Here is a 14,405-nt window from a genome sequence, read left to right as displayed (position 1 = left end):
GCGGCGCCTGCCGGGCGCTGTAGTCCCGTGTGCGGGGGGGGGGGCCCCCCCGGCTGGGGGTTGCGGACTACGGCTCCCGGCATGCAGCGCGGCCGCGCCTGCGCACTGGGAGGCGGCGGCGGCAGCGGGGGACCGGCGGACGGGCCGGGAGGTCCCGCCGCCGCTTCCGGTGGGCGCGGGGTCAAAGGGCGGCGGGTCGAAGGGCAGAGCCGGCCCGGTGGGGCGATAAGGGGGAACCGGGAACGGGGGGGGTCGGGGTCGGTCATGGGGCGCGGGCGGCGGGAAGGGGCCTGCGGGGTGGGGGCTAGGCCGCGGGAGAAGGCCTGAGGCCTCCGGGGGGTCCCTGAGGGGCCGGGGGGGGGGCCGCCGCCGCCACCCCCCACCCCCCCGGGGCCACCCGGCCCCGCCACCTGAGGCTCCGCCGCGGCTCCCGCCGAGGGGGGAGGCCGCGTTCTTCCCCGCAGGGCATGAGCGGAGGCGCCGGGGGCTCGGAGCGGCCCGAGGAGCGGCGGCGTTTCCCCCCGCCCGGCAAGTCCCTCCCCGTGCGTGTCAGGCCAGAGCCCTGCCCCTGGCCGTGCCCCCCCTCGCCCCCGCCCCGGCCTCTGGGCAGGGCCCCTCGGCGTCGAACGGCACCCCCGCACGTTATCGCTTCGTTTCTGCGTTTGCCTCCCCGTGAAATGATCCTCCGGGGCACCAAAAAAAACCACCTTTCCCTTAACCTCAGCTGGTGACAGCAACAAAAACGCGCCCGAAGGGGGCCTGCTCGCCGGCTGAGCCGCCCTTGAGCCGGCTGGCGCCGTCCTCGGGCCTGCGAGCAGGGGACGGGGCTGGTTCCCTGGGGGAAAAGCTCGGGGTTTCGGGGAGCGGTTGGTTTTCCGGGTCTGGTGGGTGACGGCCGCGTCTCTCTCTCTCCGTCCCCGCTTAGATCTCGGCTCTGAGACGAAACGGTCTCCTGCAGGCCCTCGTGCGGGGAGCGGGGCAGCCCGCGGGCGCTGGTAAGCTTTTCCTCTGCTTCCTCTGTATCGATCTCGGGGTCGTTTTCGGGTTGGGGAGGCACCGGGGGGAGCTCGAAGGGAGCCGGAGGAACCCAGCGCTGGGCTCACGGGCAAACCTGCCCGGCGAAGCCTTCGCCTCGCTTCGTCCCGGACTTGCCAAGGGAGAAACCTCGCGGCGCCGCGGGGCACTCTGGTGGGGGTTTCTCCCCAGAGAAGGGGAAATCCCGCCCCGAGATGTCCCCAGCAGTGCTGGGGGAAGGGAGCAAACACCCCCCCTGGGTCTCCCAGCCGGCTCTAACCTCCCCAGCCTGCTTTTCTTTCGGCAGAGGTCAGCGAGGAGCTGCGGCGAGCCCAGGAGGAATGGGAGGCTGTGGAAGAGATCCAGTCAGGTACAGCTGAGGCCAGCAGCGCCAGGGATAAGGGGGGGGGGGTTACAGAGTTGGACAGAAAAGGTCTGGGCGGGGGAAGGGACCTGGGTCCCAGCGGGCAGGAGTGGGTGGGTGTGCAGCTGGGGGGCGTTTTTTGGGGGGGAAGAGAGCTGGGGAAAGGGCCGAGCGTCTGGAGGGAGAGGGAGAGGGTGGGAGATCCGCTTGCCTTCCCCCGGCTGCTCAAGTCTTCGCCCTCCTGCCGTGCTGGAAGCTGGGAGCGAGCTCCCCACGCTGCAACGGCCGCTCCGGCCTGAGGCGGGAGCTTGTTTCGGCACCGGGAAGCCGGAGCGGAGGGCAGGGCTCACGCCGGGCGGGGGGGCTGACGCCCTCCTCTGCCTCCCTGCAGGGCCGGGGGGACGTCGGCCGGTGCTGCGCCCCCGATCTCCTTCAACGAAGCGCTGCAGTACTTCCAGACAGCCGACCTCTCCGAGTGCAGGGTACGGGCAGGGCCCCGCGCTCTCGCCCTCTCTCGGGGGGGGTAGTTTTAGTAAGTAGGAGAGGGGAGCGCGGCGGGAGAAGCGCAGCGCTCCCCTCTTTCCCTTCCGCCTCCCCTCGGCTCGGCTCTTCGCGTGATCCCGTCCCCTCCCGGCTCGCCCACGGGTTTTTCTTCTGCCTGATTCCCCGAGGGACCGGCCCTGATCGTTTCTTTGCGTGTTTTCTCCTCCGCAGAAGAAGGTCCGGGCGACGGTGCGCAGGCGAGGCCTGGCTGCTCTGGTTCGCTTCCTCTTCGGCCCTCCCCGGCTCCAGCCGCAGCTGCAGGGAGAGCGGGAGCTGGCTCTGGCCATGGCGCAGTGTGAGTGTCCCCTCCGCCCCAACGCGAGCCGCTGGCCCGGCCGGCGTCGCCTTTATCGTGAGAGGTTTCGCGGGGAGCGACTCGAGGGGGGCTCAGGGGGGTAGCGGGGTCTCTGCCCGCTTATCCCGTGGCAGCTGCTTGTCCCAAAGGACGCCTTCGCCGTCTCCTTTGCTCCCCTGCTGCGGACGTACTCGCTTTTGGCGGGGAACGATGGATCTCTTGATCCCTTTCCGTCGTGCCACAGCGGCCGTTCCACGTGTAGACCTTGTCACGGCACCGGGCGGGTGCTCCACGGCTCTCCAGCCCTTCCCGCTCCTCGTTTCGTGACCAAACCAAACAAGACACGAATCCTCCCGCTACCTTGGCGTGATATGTTGTCCTTTCTGGCTGTCCTGCGGCGGAATTGCACGTGCTGAGCGCACGGAAACTCCTCGCCTGTGGTTTGCGGTTGGTCGTGGTGCCCTGGGCAGCGCTGCTTCAGCCAGCAAAACTTCACCCGACGCCCGAATTACTCGTTATCCCCCACGCTCATGCGACACACGGTCGTATGATTTGCGTTTCTGTGCCTCTAGGGCTTTTTTTTTTTCCTTTTTTTTCCCCCCCCCCCTCCTCCCCTTCTCCCCTCCAGCAGGATAAACACGGCCGGGACGTTCTCCTTGTCGCCGTAAGCCGTTCTCGGCTGCGGGATTTCGTTTCCGGCTGGACTCTGGCTTTACCCTGCAGCTGGTGGTGGTTTCTTTCCCCACCGCGTCTCTGCGCCGGCGCTTGAGGGCAGCGGGGCAGGGGTGCCGAGGGGTGTCTTTTGGGTGCCGAGGGGTGTCTTTTGGGTGCCGAGGGGTGTCTTTTGGGTGCCGAGGGGTGTCTTTTAGATGCCGAGGGGTGTTTTCTCTCCGCCAGGTGGTTTGGATGATAACGAGAGAGTGCACGTGAGAATCCTGCAGACCATTTACAAGAAGCTAACCCGCTCCAGGCTGGGCTGCCCGCGCTACGGGGCGCACTGGGAGGAGCTCGGCTTTCAAGGTAGGGCAGAGGGAGAGGCCTCTGGAGCAAACCTTTGCCGAGAGAGAGATCGCGCTGGTCCCGTTCCCTCCTCCGGAGGTGGGATCCAGAGGCAGCGCAAAGGCTTTGCTGCCCATTCCCTCTCCCTTCACGCAGCCGCTGTCCCCGCTGCCGTTTCATAGAATCGTTTAGGTTGGAAAAGACCTTTAAGATCGTGGAGTCCAACCCTTAACCCAGCACTGCCAAGTCCACCACTACACCGTGTCCCACAGCACCACATCTGCAAGTCTTTTCAATACCTCCAGGGATGGTGACTCCACCACTTCCCTGGGCAGCCTGTTCCAAAGCTTCACAACCCTTTCGGTGAAGAAATTTTTCCCAATATCCCACGTAAACCTCCCCTGGCGCAACTTGAGGCCGTTTCCTCTCGTCCCATCGCTTCTTCCTTGGGAGAAGAGACCGACCCCCCCCTTGCTACAACCTCCTTTCAGGTGGTTGTAGAGAGCGATGAGGTCTCCCCTCAGCCTCCTCTTCTCCAGACTAAACAACCCCAGCCCCCTCAGCCGCTCCTCATCAGACTTGTTCTCCAGACCCCTCACCAGCCTCGTTGCCCTTCTCTGGACACGCTCCAGCACCTCGACGTCCTTCTTGTAGTGAGGGGCCCAAAACCGAACACAGCGTTCGAGGTGCGGCCTCAGATCAACGCTCCCGCCCAACTCGGTGCCGTCTGCAGACTGACTGAGGGTGCGCTCGATCCCCTCGTCCAGACCCTTGATAACGATATTAAACAGAACCGGCCCCGATACTGAGCCCTGGCTTCGTGGCAGATCTGTCGCTGCCCCAGCCAGCTGCTGCAGCCAGTGCAACGTCGGGACTGGTCGGCCGGATTAACGCCGATACCCGCTGCCGCAGTTGCCCGTGGTGCAGGCGTAACGAGAAGTAGGTTGGCGTTAACCGCCTTGCCCCGGGCCATTAACGCTCTTCATTAGCAAGCGATCTCTGCGGCTAATGAGCCGTCTCCGGAGGGCCGGTTTATTAGCGAAGCGCAGGTCGGGGCTCTGTCACCAAGGTTGCGTCGCAGGTTGCTTTCGGCCTCGGCTGTGTGTAAGAAAAACAGCGCGATTAAAGCTGTCGCGTGCGGCCTCGGGGGAGTTTTCGGGCTGGTTGGCTCGAGAGTTAAATAGGCCGGGTTTTAATGAAGCCTAAAACCCTCAACAGGAGGGGAAGGGCTCCCGCTCCTCCGTCCTGTCGAGTGCACAGCTGGTTTTAAGCGTTAGTTTACCGGCCAAATGTGCCCTGGGGTGGGTAGAGCTTGGAGCTAAGCGATTCCTAGAGAAGGTGCGGGAATGGGTGCGTGGGTGGGAGAGCAAGGGCTTGTTAATGCCCACACGAAAGAGGCTACGGCGCCCGTTCGGCTCCGCTTAGGGCAATTCCCCGAGAGGTTTCCTTCAGGATGTGGCTCCCGAAGGGAATCGCTGGGATTCCTCTGCTCTTCAAACACCGCGACAGGGTATAAACAGCCCGTGGAAGCGGGGAGGTGACCGGAGAGCGACTCGGTGCCGTCCCTCGCTTCACCAGCCTGTCCCGCCCTTCCAGGTGCGGATCCCGGGACTGACCTGCGAGGGACGGGGATGCTGGGCTTGATGCAGATGCTGTACTTCGTCATGGACTCTCGGACGCTGCCTCTGGCTCAAGAGATTTTCAGACTATCCCAGCACGAAACCCAGGCACGTCCTTCCACCTTCTTCGCTTGCTCCCTGCGGCGGTATCTACCCGTTTATTTCTAACGCTCGGGGGAAGGGAAGCACGAAAACCTTCCCTTCAGAGTAAGGGCTTGACTTTTTTTTGGCTGTTTAAACCCACCTCGCGCCGGTAAGGGGAGGTGGGTGGTCCCCAAAGAGCTGAGGAGCTCCGGTCAGAGGCTGGAGCCGAGCTCCAGGCGTTGGCTTTATCCTGGGAATGAGACTGCAGCGTCCCGGTGGAGATCAGAGGTTTGCTCCCGGTTTCCTGGGTTGGAGCCGAACTTGTGCAGGTCGAAAGGGCCGGAGAAGTGGGCGAAGAGCAGCGCGGCGTGAAAATGGGAGCGAGTGGCGCCCGTCTCCTTAAACTCGGCATTTTGGTCTCGGATACGGTTGGGTTTAAGCCTGGATATAAGCTCGGCTTGACCCGCAGCGTCCATCTAAGCCTGTAAACCCTGGTGTCGTTATCCTGCTACCCGGATCTGTTGCCTGCAGCCGCCATCCCGTGGGTCTGGGGCCGCGCGGATGCGGCGTAAAAGGGCTGGAGGTGTTGTCTGGGCACCTCGGCGTGCCGCAAAGAGGAGGCTTTTTCCAGCCGAGCTGCGATAACGCTCATTCCCTTGCAGAATTTCCCCTTCTGCATCATGTCCGTGAACATCACCCGCATCGTCATCCAGGCCCTGAGGGAGGAATGTCTCTCCAGGTGAGGTCCGGAGCGGCCGACGGCTCCGTAGCCGGGCTGGGCGGTGGTTTTGGGGGCCTCGAAGGGCATCTGTCGCTCGTTCCCGTTGAGCGGGGTCCCTCCCCGGCGCCTCCCTCGGCTGCCGGGACGGCGGCTGAGCCCCTCTCCGTCCGTTTCAGGGAGTGCAACCGCAGGCAGCAAGTCATCGCCGTGCTGAACGACCTGTACGCGGCGGCCTTCCTGCAGCTCTACCGCGTCTGGAAGTGGCAGCACAAGACCCTCGCCGACTCCGGCTCCCTCCTAAAGGGTGCGTTTTCCCCGCGCTTTCCCCTCCTTTCCCAGCCGAGAACAATAACCCGAGGCCCAGAGGACAAACCGGGTGTGTTCTCAGCACGACCGCGTCCCCGAGGGCTGTAGCGCCCGGAAAAGCCCCGACCGTTCATCGTTTAATCTTCACACCGAGATTTTCAACAATCTTTAACTATCCCAGTGCCCCGTGGGGCGGGTTTTCCTCCCCCCCCCCGCCCCGTTTTTGCGTCTGGAATCCTAAAGGTGAGCGCCCGCCGTGTTCAGGGGGTCGCTGAGGTGGGTGGTGACAAACGGGGACGTTTCTTGCTCCCCAGGCTCGCTCCGTCAGGCGGTGCGGTTGCGTAAGCCCCGTTTGTAGCGCGGGGCGTAAGCGGAGTCGCCGCTTTTCGCAGCGAGCGCTAAATTAACCAGCGGGGTTATTTACTCCGGAGGAGACTGAGCCGCTCGGACGCGCCGCGCTAATGGCTCCCTCTTAAAACGGGGTCCAGCTGTTGCGGTTGGGCTCCGCTTCGATCCGCTCTCCCCGGGCTTTCCCTCCCCGGGGGGGGGGGGATCTCGGGGGAGCTCAGGCTGACGCTGAGCTCGGCCGGGGGTTTTGGCGAGGAGCTTTTCGTCCTCTCTCATCCCAAGCAAAACACAATCCTGCTCTTTCCCGAGGGGATGTGTTGGGACACCAGAAATAATACACGGGTCAAAACCTTACCCCAGGAGCGCGCTGCGTCCCCGACACCGTCCGGGCCTCGCTCTCTGCCCTCATGCTTTTCCCTCTGACCTCCCCAGAGCTGGAGTTATCCACCAGAAAGAAACCGAAGCAGCTCCTGAAATCCCTGGAGGCCTACGTGAACCGAAGCCCCGCGGCAGACGGCCTTCAGCAGCCGTCCCCTCCCTCCGCCTCCGGCGGCGGCGAGGAGATCAACTTCACGGGCGTTTGCGACCTGCAGATCGAGCTGGAGGGAGAAGCCCGACTGATCTGAAACGGAGGCAGACGTGCCACGGGGAGCTCTGCTCGCGGCCCGGCTCGCGGAGGACGCCTGGCCGCCGTCGCCTCCGGTTAGGGGGCTCGGGAAGGGCCGTGCGGGTCGAGGTGGTAGACGCGGAGCGATGGGAAGTGGCCGCCGCCATGAGAAGCGCAGGGAGAGAAGGGCCTGGGACCGAGCTGAGGGCGGTCGGGAGCCTGGGACGCCCTCGAGGGTGGATTTTTGCCCTAAACCCCCAGAAAGGGCGGCCCGGTCCTTCCCCCTCTCGCCCCACGAGCGTCCCGGCTGCGGTTGTCGGCGTTGCTCGGTGCTGGGGGAGCGAGCCGCGGGCCTTGACCCTCTCCAGGCAGAAATCTCCGGGGAGCAAAGGAGGAAAACGTGGCAGAGCGGGTGGATTTTTATGAGCCGCCAACCTCAGGCTGGGACAGTCCGTCCGTCGGTCTCGAATCCGCGCTCCCGTCCGTCTTTACCCCTAACGGGAGAGTTTAGGGACGCTCCGGGCGGAGCTGGAGCACCGTGACGGGGGGGCTCCTGAATCAAACCGCGGCTCCGGCAGCCCCCGGGAGGGTTTCAAACCCCTCGCGTTGGGCCGCGGCACCTTCATTTCACGTTGACGGTGGGGTAGGAGCACGAGCGCAGCCCCGTTGCTGAGGCAGTGGGGGCAGCTCGTCCCTGAGGTTTGGGGAGCCCCCCCTGAACTTCCTTCCCCCCCCCCCCCCCCCCGGGGCGTTACCGTGCGTGTCGGCACTTAAATAAGTTAATAAAAGGAGGAAAAAAAAATGTTTTCCTTGGCCTAACGGAGACTTGTGGACTTGGATTTGCTTCTGGTTCCTGCGGCGGGGTGGGGGGGAAGAGGGTTTCTGCCGGCGGAGGGCCGCTGCGGGGGGCGAGGAGGGGCGAAGCGGGGTCTGCCTGGTGCCTGGGAGCCGACTTCGGGGCTCCGCGGCGGAAAAGCTGCGGAGGAGGAGAGAAAACCAGGGTCGGGTTCTGCCCCTGCGGCGAAACGCCGCCGAGAGCACTGAGGGGCGGGGTGGGGGGAGAAGAAAAATCCCTCCCAGCCTCCACGTCCGCTTGGTTTCGGGAAAACCTTGTTTAAGAGGAGACAAGACTTTTGCCTCGCAGGTTCCTGGAGGCCGGGGTGCGCTTTCCCAACACGCTCCCTCCTTTCCCGGCCCTCCGTGCCTCAGTTTCCCCCCTTTATGAAACCTGAACTGCAGCCCCGTCCCCGGGTGAAGCCCGGAGACGAGCCGGGAGCCGCCGGTAACGGCTGCTCCGTGCCTGACGCAAGCTGTCAGCGGGTGCTTAGAAATGCTCCAAAAGCATCTTCAGCCCTCAAAAAAAGGGGTGTGTGGGGGGGTGGGGTTGGAAATAAGCCCCAAAAGCCCAGATCTGGGGCTAAAAGGTGTGTTTGAACAAGAGAAAGCGAGGAGCTGGTGGGATAACAGACGACAGAGCGGCGCGGCGCCCGACGGCTGCCTGGTGCCATCACCCCCCCCCCCAAAAAGGCGATCGCCTTGCCGGGGGCGGCGGGGCCGGAAAATGCTTCTCCCGGCTGAAAAAAAAAAACCAAAAACCACAATAAATGGGCAAAAAGGAGCCCTGTGCCGGGTTTTTTTTCTCTCCTAATCCTGAATTATTGCGTAAATGCTTTGGAGGTGGGGGAGGAGGAGGAGGGTGGGACGGGGGCAGCCGGGGGGGGGGAAGAAAAGCACCTCGGGGGTGTTTTTGGGGGGACGAGGGGAGCGTGGCCTCGGCTCTGGGCCTGGAAGAGGGAGCTCCGGGCTCGGCTGTTCCTGCCGCCGCCTCCCCGGGTACCGGGGCCTGGCGAGGACGTGGGTGCCGGGGAGGGACACAGGTACCGGCGAGGGGATGTGGGTGCCGGGGAAGGGATGGAGGTGCCGGGGAAGGGATGCGGGTGCTGGGGAAGGGATGCAGGTACCGGGGAAGGGTGCGGATGCCGGGGAAGGGATGCAGGTACCGGGGAAGGATGCGGGTACCGGGGAAGGACGCGGGTACCGGGGAAGGGATGTGGGTACTGGGGAAGGGATGCGGGTACCGGGGAAGGGTGCAGGTACCGGGGAAGGATGTGGGTGCCAGGGAAGGATGTGGGTGCCGGGGAAGGACACGGGTACCGGGGAAGGATGTGGGTGCCAGGGAAGGACGCGGGTACTGGGGAAGGGATGCAGGTACCGGGGAAGGACGCGGGTACCGGGGAAGGATGTGGGTGCTGGGGAAGGATGTGGGTGCTGGGGAAGGATGTGGGTGCCGGGGAAGGACGCAGGTACCGGGGAAGGACGCGGGTACCGGGGAAGGGACGCGGGTACCGGGGAAGGGAGGCGGATGCCCGGGGGGAGACCGGGACTCGGGTGCCGGGCGGCGGGTGCTGCGGGACTGGGAGCCGCGGGGGAAGGAGCAGAGCCCGGAGCGGAGCCCGGCCCCGCCGGCGGCCGCGTGTGTCCCCCCCCCCCCCGGTGCCGCCCGGTTCCGCCGCCCCGGGGGCGGTGGCTCAGCGCCCCCACCCCGCCCCCCCCCGCGCCCGCTTAAAACCCCGCGGAGGCGGCGCCCGGCAGCGCAGAGCCCGGCGGCAGCGGGGGTGCGAGGTGGGGTGCAGGCAGCGCGGGGTGCAGGCAGCGCTCGGCAGCCGGGGGGGGGGGGGGGGGGGGGGGGCGGGCAGGGCAGGGCAGGCAGCGCAAGGGACGGCAGGCAGCACAGGGCAGGGGGCTGGGGGGGGGGGGGGGGAGCGGGCAGGGGAAGGCAGGGCAAAGCAGAGGTACGGGCAGGGCAGGGGCGGCGGGCAGGGTGCGGGCAGCACAAGGGGCTGCGGGCGGGGCAGGCAGCACAGGCAGGGTCGCAGGCAGAGGTGCGGGCAGAGGTGCGGGCAGCAGTAGGGACCCCAGGCAGCACGGGGCAGGGGCGCAGGCAGAGGTGCAGGCAGCAGTAGGGACCCCAGGCAGCACGGGGCAGGGTCGCAGGCAGAGGTGCGGGCAGAGGTGCAGGCAGCAGTAGGGACCCCAGGCAGCACGGGGCAGGGGCGCAGGCAGAGGTGCAGGCAGCAGTAGGGACCCCAGGCAGCACGGGGCAGGGGTCGCAGGCAGAGGTGCGGGCAGAGGTGCAGGCAGCAGTAGGGACCCCAGGCAGCACGGGGCAGGGGCGCAGGCAGAGGTGCAGGCAGCAGTAGGGACCCCAGGCAGCACGGGGCAGGGGCGCAGGCAGAGGTGCGGGGCAGAGGTGCGGGCAGCAGTAGGGGACCCCAGGCAGCACGGGGCAGGGGCGCAGGCAGCAGCAGGGACCGGCAGGCAGGGCAGGCAGCCCGGCGGGCAGCATGGCAACGGGCACCGGCGTCCCCCAGCACCCCGCGGCCTGGCCCTCCCGCGCCCCGGGGCACCGCTGAGTGCCGGCGGCCGGACCCCGCAGCCGGCGGGACCATGGAGGGCCCCGAGGGCGGTTACTCGGTGCAAGCCACCGCCGCCATCGCTGCCGCCATCACCTTCCTGGTGCTCTTCACCATCACGGGCAACGTGCTGGTGATCATGGCCGTGCTGAGCAGCCGCTCGCTGCGGGCGCCCCAAAACCTCTTCCTGGTGTCGTTGGCGGCCGCCGACATCTTGGTGGCCACGCTCATCATCCCCTTCTCCTTGGCCAACGAGCTCCTGGGCTACTGGTACTTCGAGAAGACGTGGTGCGAGATCTACCTGGCCTTGGACGTGCTCTTCTGCACCTCGTCCATCGTCCACCTCTGCGCCATCAGCCTGGACCGTTACTGGTCGGTCAGCCGCGCCATCGAGTACAACGCCAAGCGGACGCCACGGCGCATCAAGTGCAGCATCCTCATCGTCTGGACCATCGCCGCCATCATCTCCCTCCCGCCCTTGGTCTACAAGGGGGAGAAGAAGGCGGCGGCGGGGGGGCGGCCACAGTGCAAGCTCAACGAGGAGGCCTGGTACGTCCTCTCCTCCAGCATCGGCTCCTTCTTCGCCCCGTGTCTCATCATGATCCTCGTCTACCTGCGCATCTACCTGATCGCCAAACGCCGCCACTGCTCCCGTCCCGCCGGCGCCAAACCACCAGGATCGGTGCCACCAAACGTCACGCCCCCGGCCAGCGCGGACCCCCCGGGGACCTGCCCGCCGGCGGACAGGACCTCGCTGCTGAGCCCCGAGGAGCCCCCGACGTCCCCCAACCCCGGGGCAGGAACGTCCCCGCAGCCCGGAGGACGCCCCAGGGACACCTTGGCCACCGGGACGGGGCGGGTGGTGTTGGCACTCGGCCGCCGGCGTTGAACCCTTGGAGGAGGAAGACTCAGGTCAACCGGGAGAAACGTTTCACCTTCGTCTTGGCCGTGGTCATCGGCGTCTTCGTCCTCTGCTGGTTCCCCTTCTTCTTCCTCTACAGCCTGGGCGCGCTCTGTCCCCGGCGCTGCAAGGTCCCCGACGGCGTCTTCCAGTTCTTCTTCTGGATCGGTTACTGCAACAGCTCCCTCAACCCCGTCATCTACACCGTCTTCAACCAGGACTTCCGCAAGGCTTTCCGACGCCTCCTCTGCCGCCGCCGAGCCCCGACGCCCTGGTGAGGGGCTCTGGCCGCCCCCCCTTCCCCCTCCTCCTCCTCCTCCTCCTGGCTGCGCTCGCCGCCCGGAGCATCCCTTGGGTTTGGGGGGGGGGTGTGGGGGGGGTGTCTTTGAAGCCCCCCAAAGCGATGAGGGGGTTCGCCCCCCCCCGCCCCCGCTGCCAGCGCCTGCCCGCCCGCTGCCTTCTCTCACTGCCAGATTTCCCTGGGGGACACGTGCCACCGCGCCACGACCCCTGTCCCCAAGCCCGGTGGCATCCCGGCAGACACCCCCCCCCCCCCCCCCCCAAGGCGGCGCCGTGGCCTTTTAACAATAAAAGATATTTTGTAATAAGAAAAAAATGTCACTTTTTGGCAAGGGGGGGAGGTGGGGGGGTCCGAGGGGTGTCCGTCCCCCCCATCCCTGGGGACCGCTGGGGACAAGAGCCGCGGCCCGTGATGGCCGGCAGCGCGGCCGGGAGGAATGTGTGCCGGCGGAGAGGGAACGCGATGTCTGGGAGGGGGCGGTTATTTATGGCGGTGCCCGGGAAGGAATAAATAATAATAATTAAAAAAAAAACCCCAACAACCCTGAACAACTCCAAAGAATAAATCTCTGCAGCTGCCGGCCCCGAGGATGTTCAACCCGACAGGGGACGGGGACAGAGCCCGGCGTCGGGGGACCCCGGTGGGGTGGGGATTCGCAGGCGGCTGGTATAGGGGGGTTCGCGGGTGTCTCGTATAGGGTTGTGCTGCCCGCCCGGGGTGAGGGTGACAAGTGTCGGGGGCTGCAGTGGGGGTTCGTGGGTTGTGACCCACACCACCATATCGTGACCCACACCACCATATCGTGACCCACACAGGTGTAACCATGGGGCGCGGTGGAGCATCGTGCCCCACGCTGGTGTATTGTGGCTCCTGACGGCGTCTCGCGACCCCACAGCAGGGTATTGCGACCCACACTGGTGTGTCGTGACTCCGACTGCTGCACCATGACTCACGACGGCACACGGTTACCCGCACCGGCGTGTGGTGACCCTCACCCGGGGTATCGTGACCCACGCCGGTGCATCGTGACTCGTGACGGTGCATGATACCCTCACCAGTGCACGGTGACCCACACCAGTAAATCACGCCTCACGCGGGGGGTACCATCACCCACCCCGGTGCCCCCCATCCCCGGGGGTCGTGGCCGGGGACAGCTCGCCTCCGCAGTGGCGGAGCCGGTCCCGTCTCCCCGCCCCGCCGCGAGACTTCACCTCCGTCCACCCCAAAACCAGCTGAACTTTTGGGAAGCCCTTTCCCAGCCCGGCTGCTCTCCTCCTCCCCCCACCAGCCCGGCACGGCCGGCGGCCGTTGGCCTGTCCTGGCGCTCTGGGAGGATGCTCGGGGTGGGAGAGGTCGTGCGAACGGGGCCGGGGCCACGGGGCTGCGTACGCCGAGCCGCTGGACCCCCTCCAGCCCGGCCCCGGGGTGGCTGGACCCGCTCCCGGCCTCCGGCGCCGCGTCCCGCTGCGGCTCCTCTGCCCCACGGCTGCGCCTGCCGCTTCGCGTCGGGGAGGGGGGGGGAGATGTGGGGCTGGATGTGGTCTTGTCGGGGTGTGGGGTCCTGTGGGGCTGGGCACGGTCCTGTGGGGCTGGGCATTGGGCTGGGGGTCTCAGCATGGTCTCATGGGGCTGGATATGGTCCTGTGGGGCTGGGCACGGTCGTGTGGGGCTGGGCATGGTCCCATGGGGATCTGAGCATGGTCGTGTGGGGCTGGATATGGTTCTATGGGGCTGGGCACGGTCCTGTGGGGCTGGGTACGGTCCTGTGGGGCTGGGCATTGGGCTGGGGGTCTCAGCATGGTCTCATGGGGCTGGTCATGGTCTTGTGGGGCTGGGCATGGTCCTGTGGGGCTGGGCACGGTCGTGTGGGGCTGGGCATGGTCCTGTGGGGCTGAGCACGGTCGTGTGGGGCTGGGCATGGTCCTGTGGGGATCTGAGCATGGTTGTGTGGGGCTGGGCACGGTCGTGTGGGGCTGGGCATGGTCCTGTGGGGCTGAGCATGGTCGTGTGGGGCTGGACATGGTCCTGTGGGGATCTGAGCATGGTCCTGTGGGGCTGGACATGGTCGTGTGGGGCTGGGCACGGTCGTGTGGGGCTGGGCATCGTCGTGTGGGGCTGGGCATGGTCGTGTGGGGCTGGACATGGTCCTGTGGGGCTGGGCATGGTCGTGTGGGGCTGGGCATCGTCGTGTGGGGCTGGGCACGGTCCCGTGGGGCTGGGCATGGTCCTGTGGGGCTGGGCATGGCCCCGTGGGACCAGCCTGTCCCCAGCGGGACCTGACACCCCCCCCCCCGCGCACCCCGTACCCCCAGCCCGCCGGCTCTGCCCCCCCGACCTTCTCCCCCTTCCACTCCCCACTAATTCCCTCAAAACACCCCCCAGGTTGCCATGGCGATTCCTTAATTTCTGCCTCCCCCCCCCCCCCCCCCATATATTCAGCAGAACCAGGTTCGCTGCAAAAAAAAAGGGGCCGTGGAAATTCAAGCAGGGCGAGCTTTTTGTTGAAAAATAGGTTAAAAATAGGTTAAACCGGGTTAAAACGGGTTGGCGGGGGGGGGGGAGGGTGTTATTCCCCCTCCCGCGGCGCTCGGGGCAGCGGCTGACCCCCGTGGGTGAAGCCGCCGTGCCGCTGCCCCGCTGGCCCCCGGCGTTATCGCCGCCGGAATAGCCATCCCCTCGTTAGCGCTGGGGAAGCAGCGGGAGGGGGAGGTTAATTAAGCAGAAATATTAATTGCCGACGTCCTCCCCCCGGGGCGCTGCTCCGGTTTCAAGCTGGGGAGGGGGGGGGGGGGGGGGGGGGGATGCTCAGGACCCAAACTGGGGACCAGTATGAAGGCGCTGCCTTAAACTGGTGTGGGAAAGCCTCGCAGGGAGCTTGGCCGACGCCGCG

General features: G+C 66.3%; 2 protein-coding genes across 2 annotated transcripts; both read left to right on the top strand.

Annotated features, from left to right (window-relative positions):
- Positions 1 to 121: 121 nt before the first annotated feature.
- ELMOD3 (ELMO domain containing 3) lies at positions 122 to 7,719 on the top strand. Its single transcript, XM_076358958.1, has 12 exons — positions 122 to 169; positions 465 to 542; positions 926 to 995; positions 1,322 to 1,379; positions 1,486 to 1,491; positions 1,770 to 1,860; positions 2,093 to 2,216; positions 3,114 to 3,236; positions 4,812 to 4,942; positions 5,581 to 5,657; positions 5,816 to 5,943; positions 6,726 to 7,719. Exons 2-12 carry the CDS (start codon positions 468 to 470, stop codon positions 6,917 to 6,919), a joined length of 1,077 nt encoding a protein of 358 aa, XP_076215073.1. The 5' UTR covers positions 122 to 169; positions 465 to 467; the 3' UTR covers positions 6,920 to 7,719.
- Positions 7,720 to 10,178: 2,459 nt separating this feature from the next.
- LOC143170481 (alpha-2B adrenergic receptor-like) lies at positions 10,179 to 11,512 on the top strand. Its single transcript, XM_076358825.1, is given in 2 exon segments — positions 10,179 to 11,182; positions 11,185 to 11,512. Coding segments are annotated over 2 exon segments (1,143 nt in total). The 5' UTR covers positions 10,179 to 10,347; the 3' UTR covers positions 11,493 to 11,512.
- The last annotated feature ends 2,893 nt before the right edge of the window (positions 11,513 to 14,405 follow it).

This window comes from Aptenodytes patagonicus, chromosome 24 (genome assembly GCF_965638725.1).
Source record: "Aptenodytes patagonicus chromosome 24, bAptPat1.pri.cur, whole genome shotgun sequence".
Taxonomy (NCBI): Eukaryota; Metazoa; Chordata; class Aves; order Sphenisciformes; family Spheniscidae; genus Aptenodytes; species Aptenodytes patagonicus.
The sequence above is the reverse complement of the archived record's forward strand: the minus strand, read 5'-3'. Positions and strand labels throughout refer to the sequence as shown.

Excerpts from the sequence above, each read along its gene's own strand:
- ELMOD3 (XM_076358958.1), top strand. The coding sequence starts at position 468 with ATGAGCGGAGGCGCCGGGGGCTCGGAGCGGCCCGAGGAGCGGCGGCGT. Across the intron at positions 1,861-2,092 it reads CCGACCTCTCCGAGTGCAGG|AAGAAGGTCCGGGCGACGGT; the intron begins GTACGGGCAGGG and ends TCTCCTCCGCAG. Across the intron at positions 2,217-3,113 it reads GGCTCTGGCCATGGCGCAGT|GTGGTTTGGATGATAACGAG; the intron begins GTGAGTGTCCCC and ends TCTCTCCGCCAG.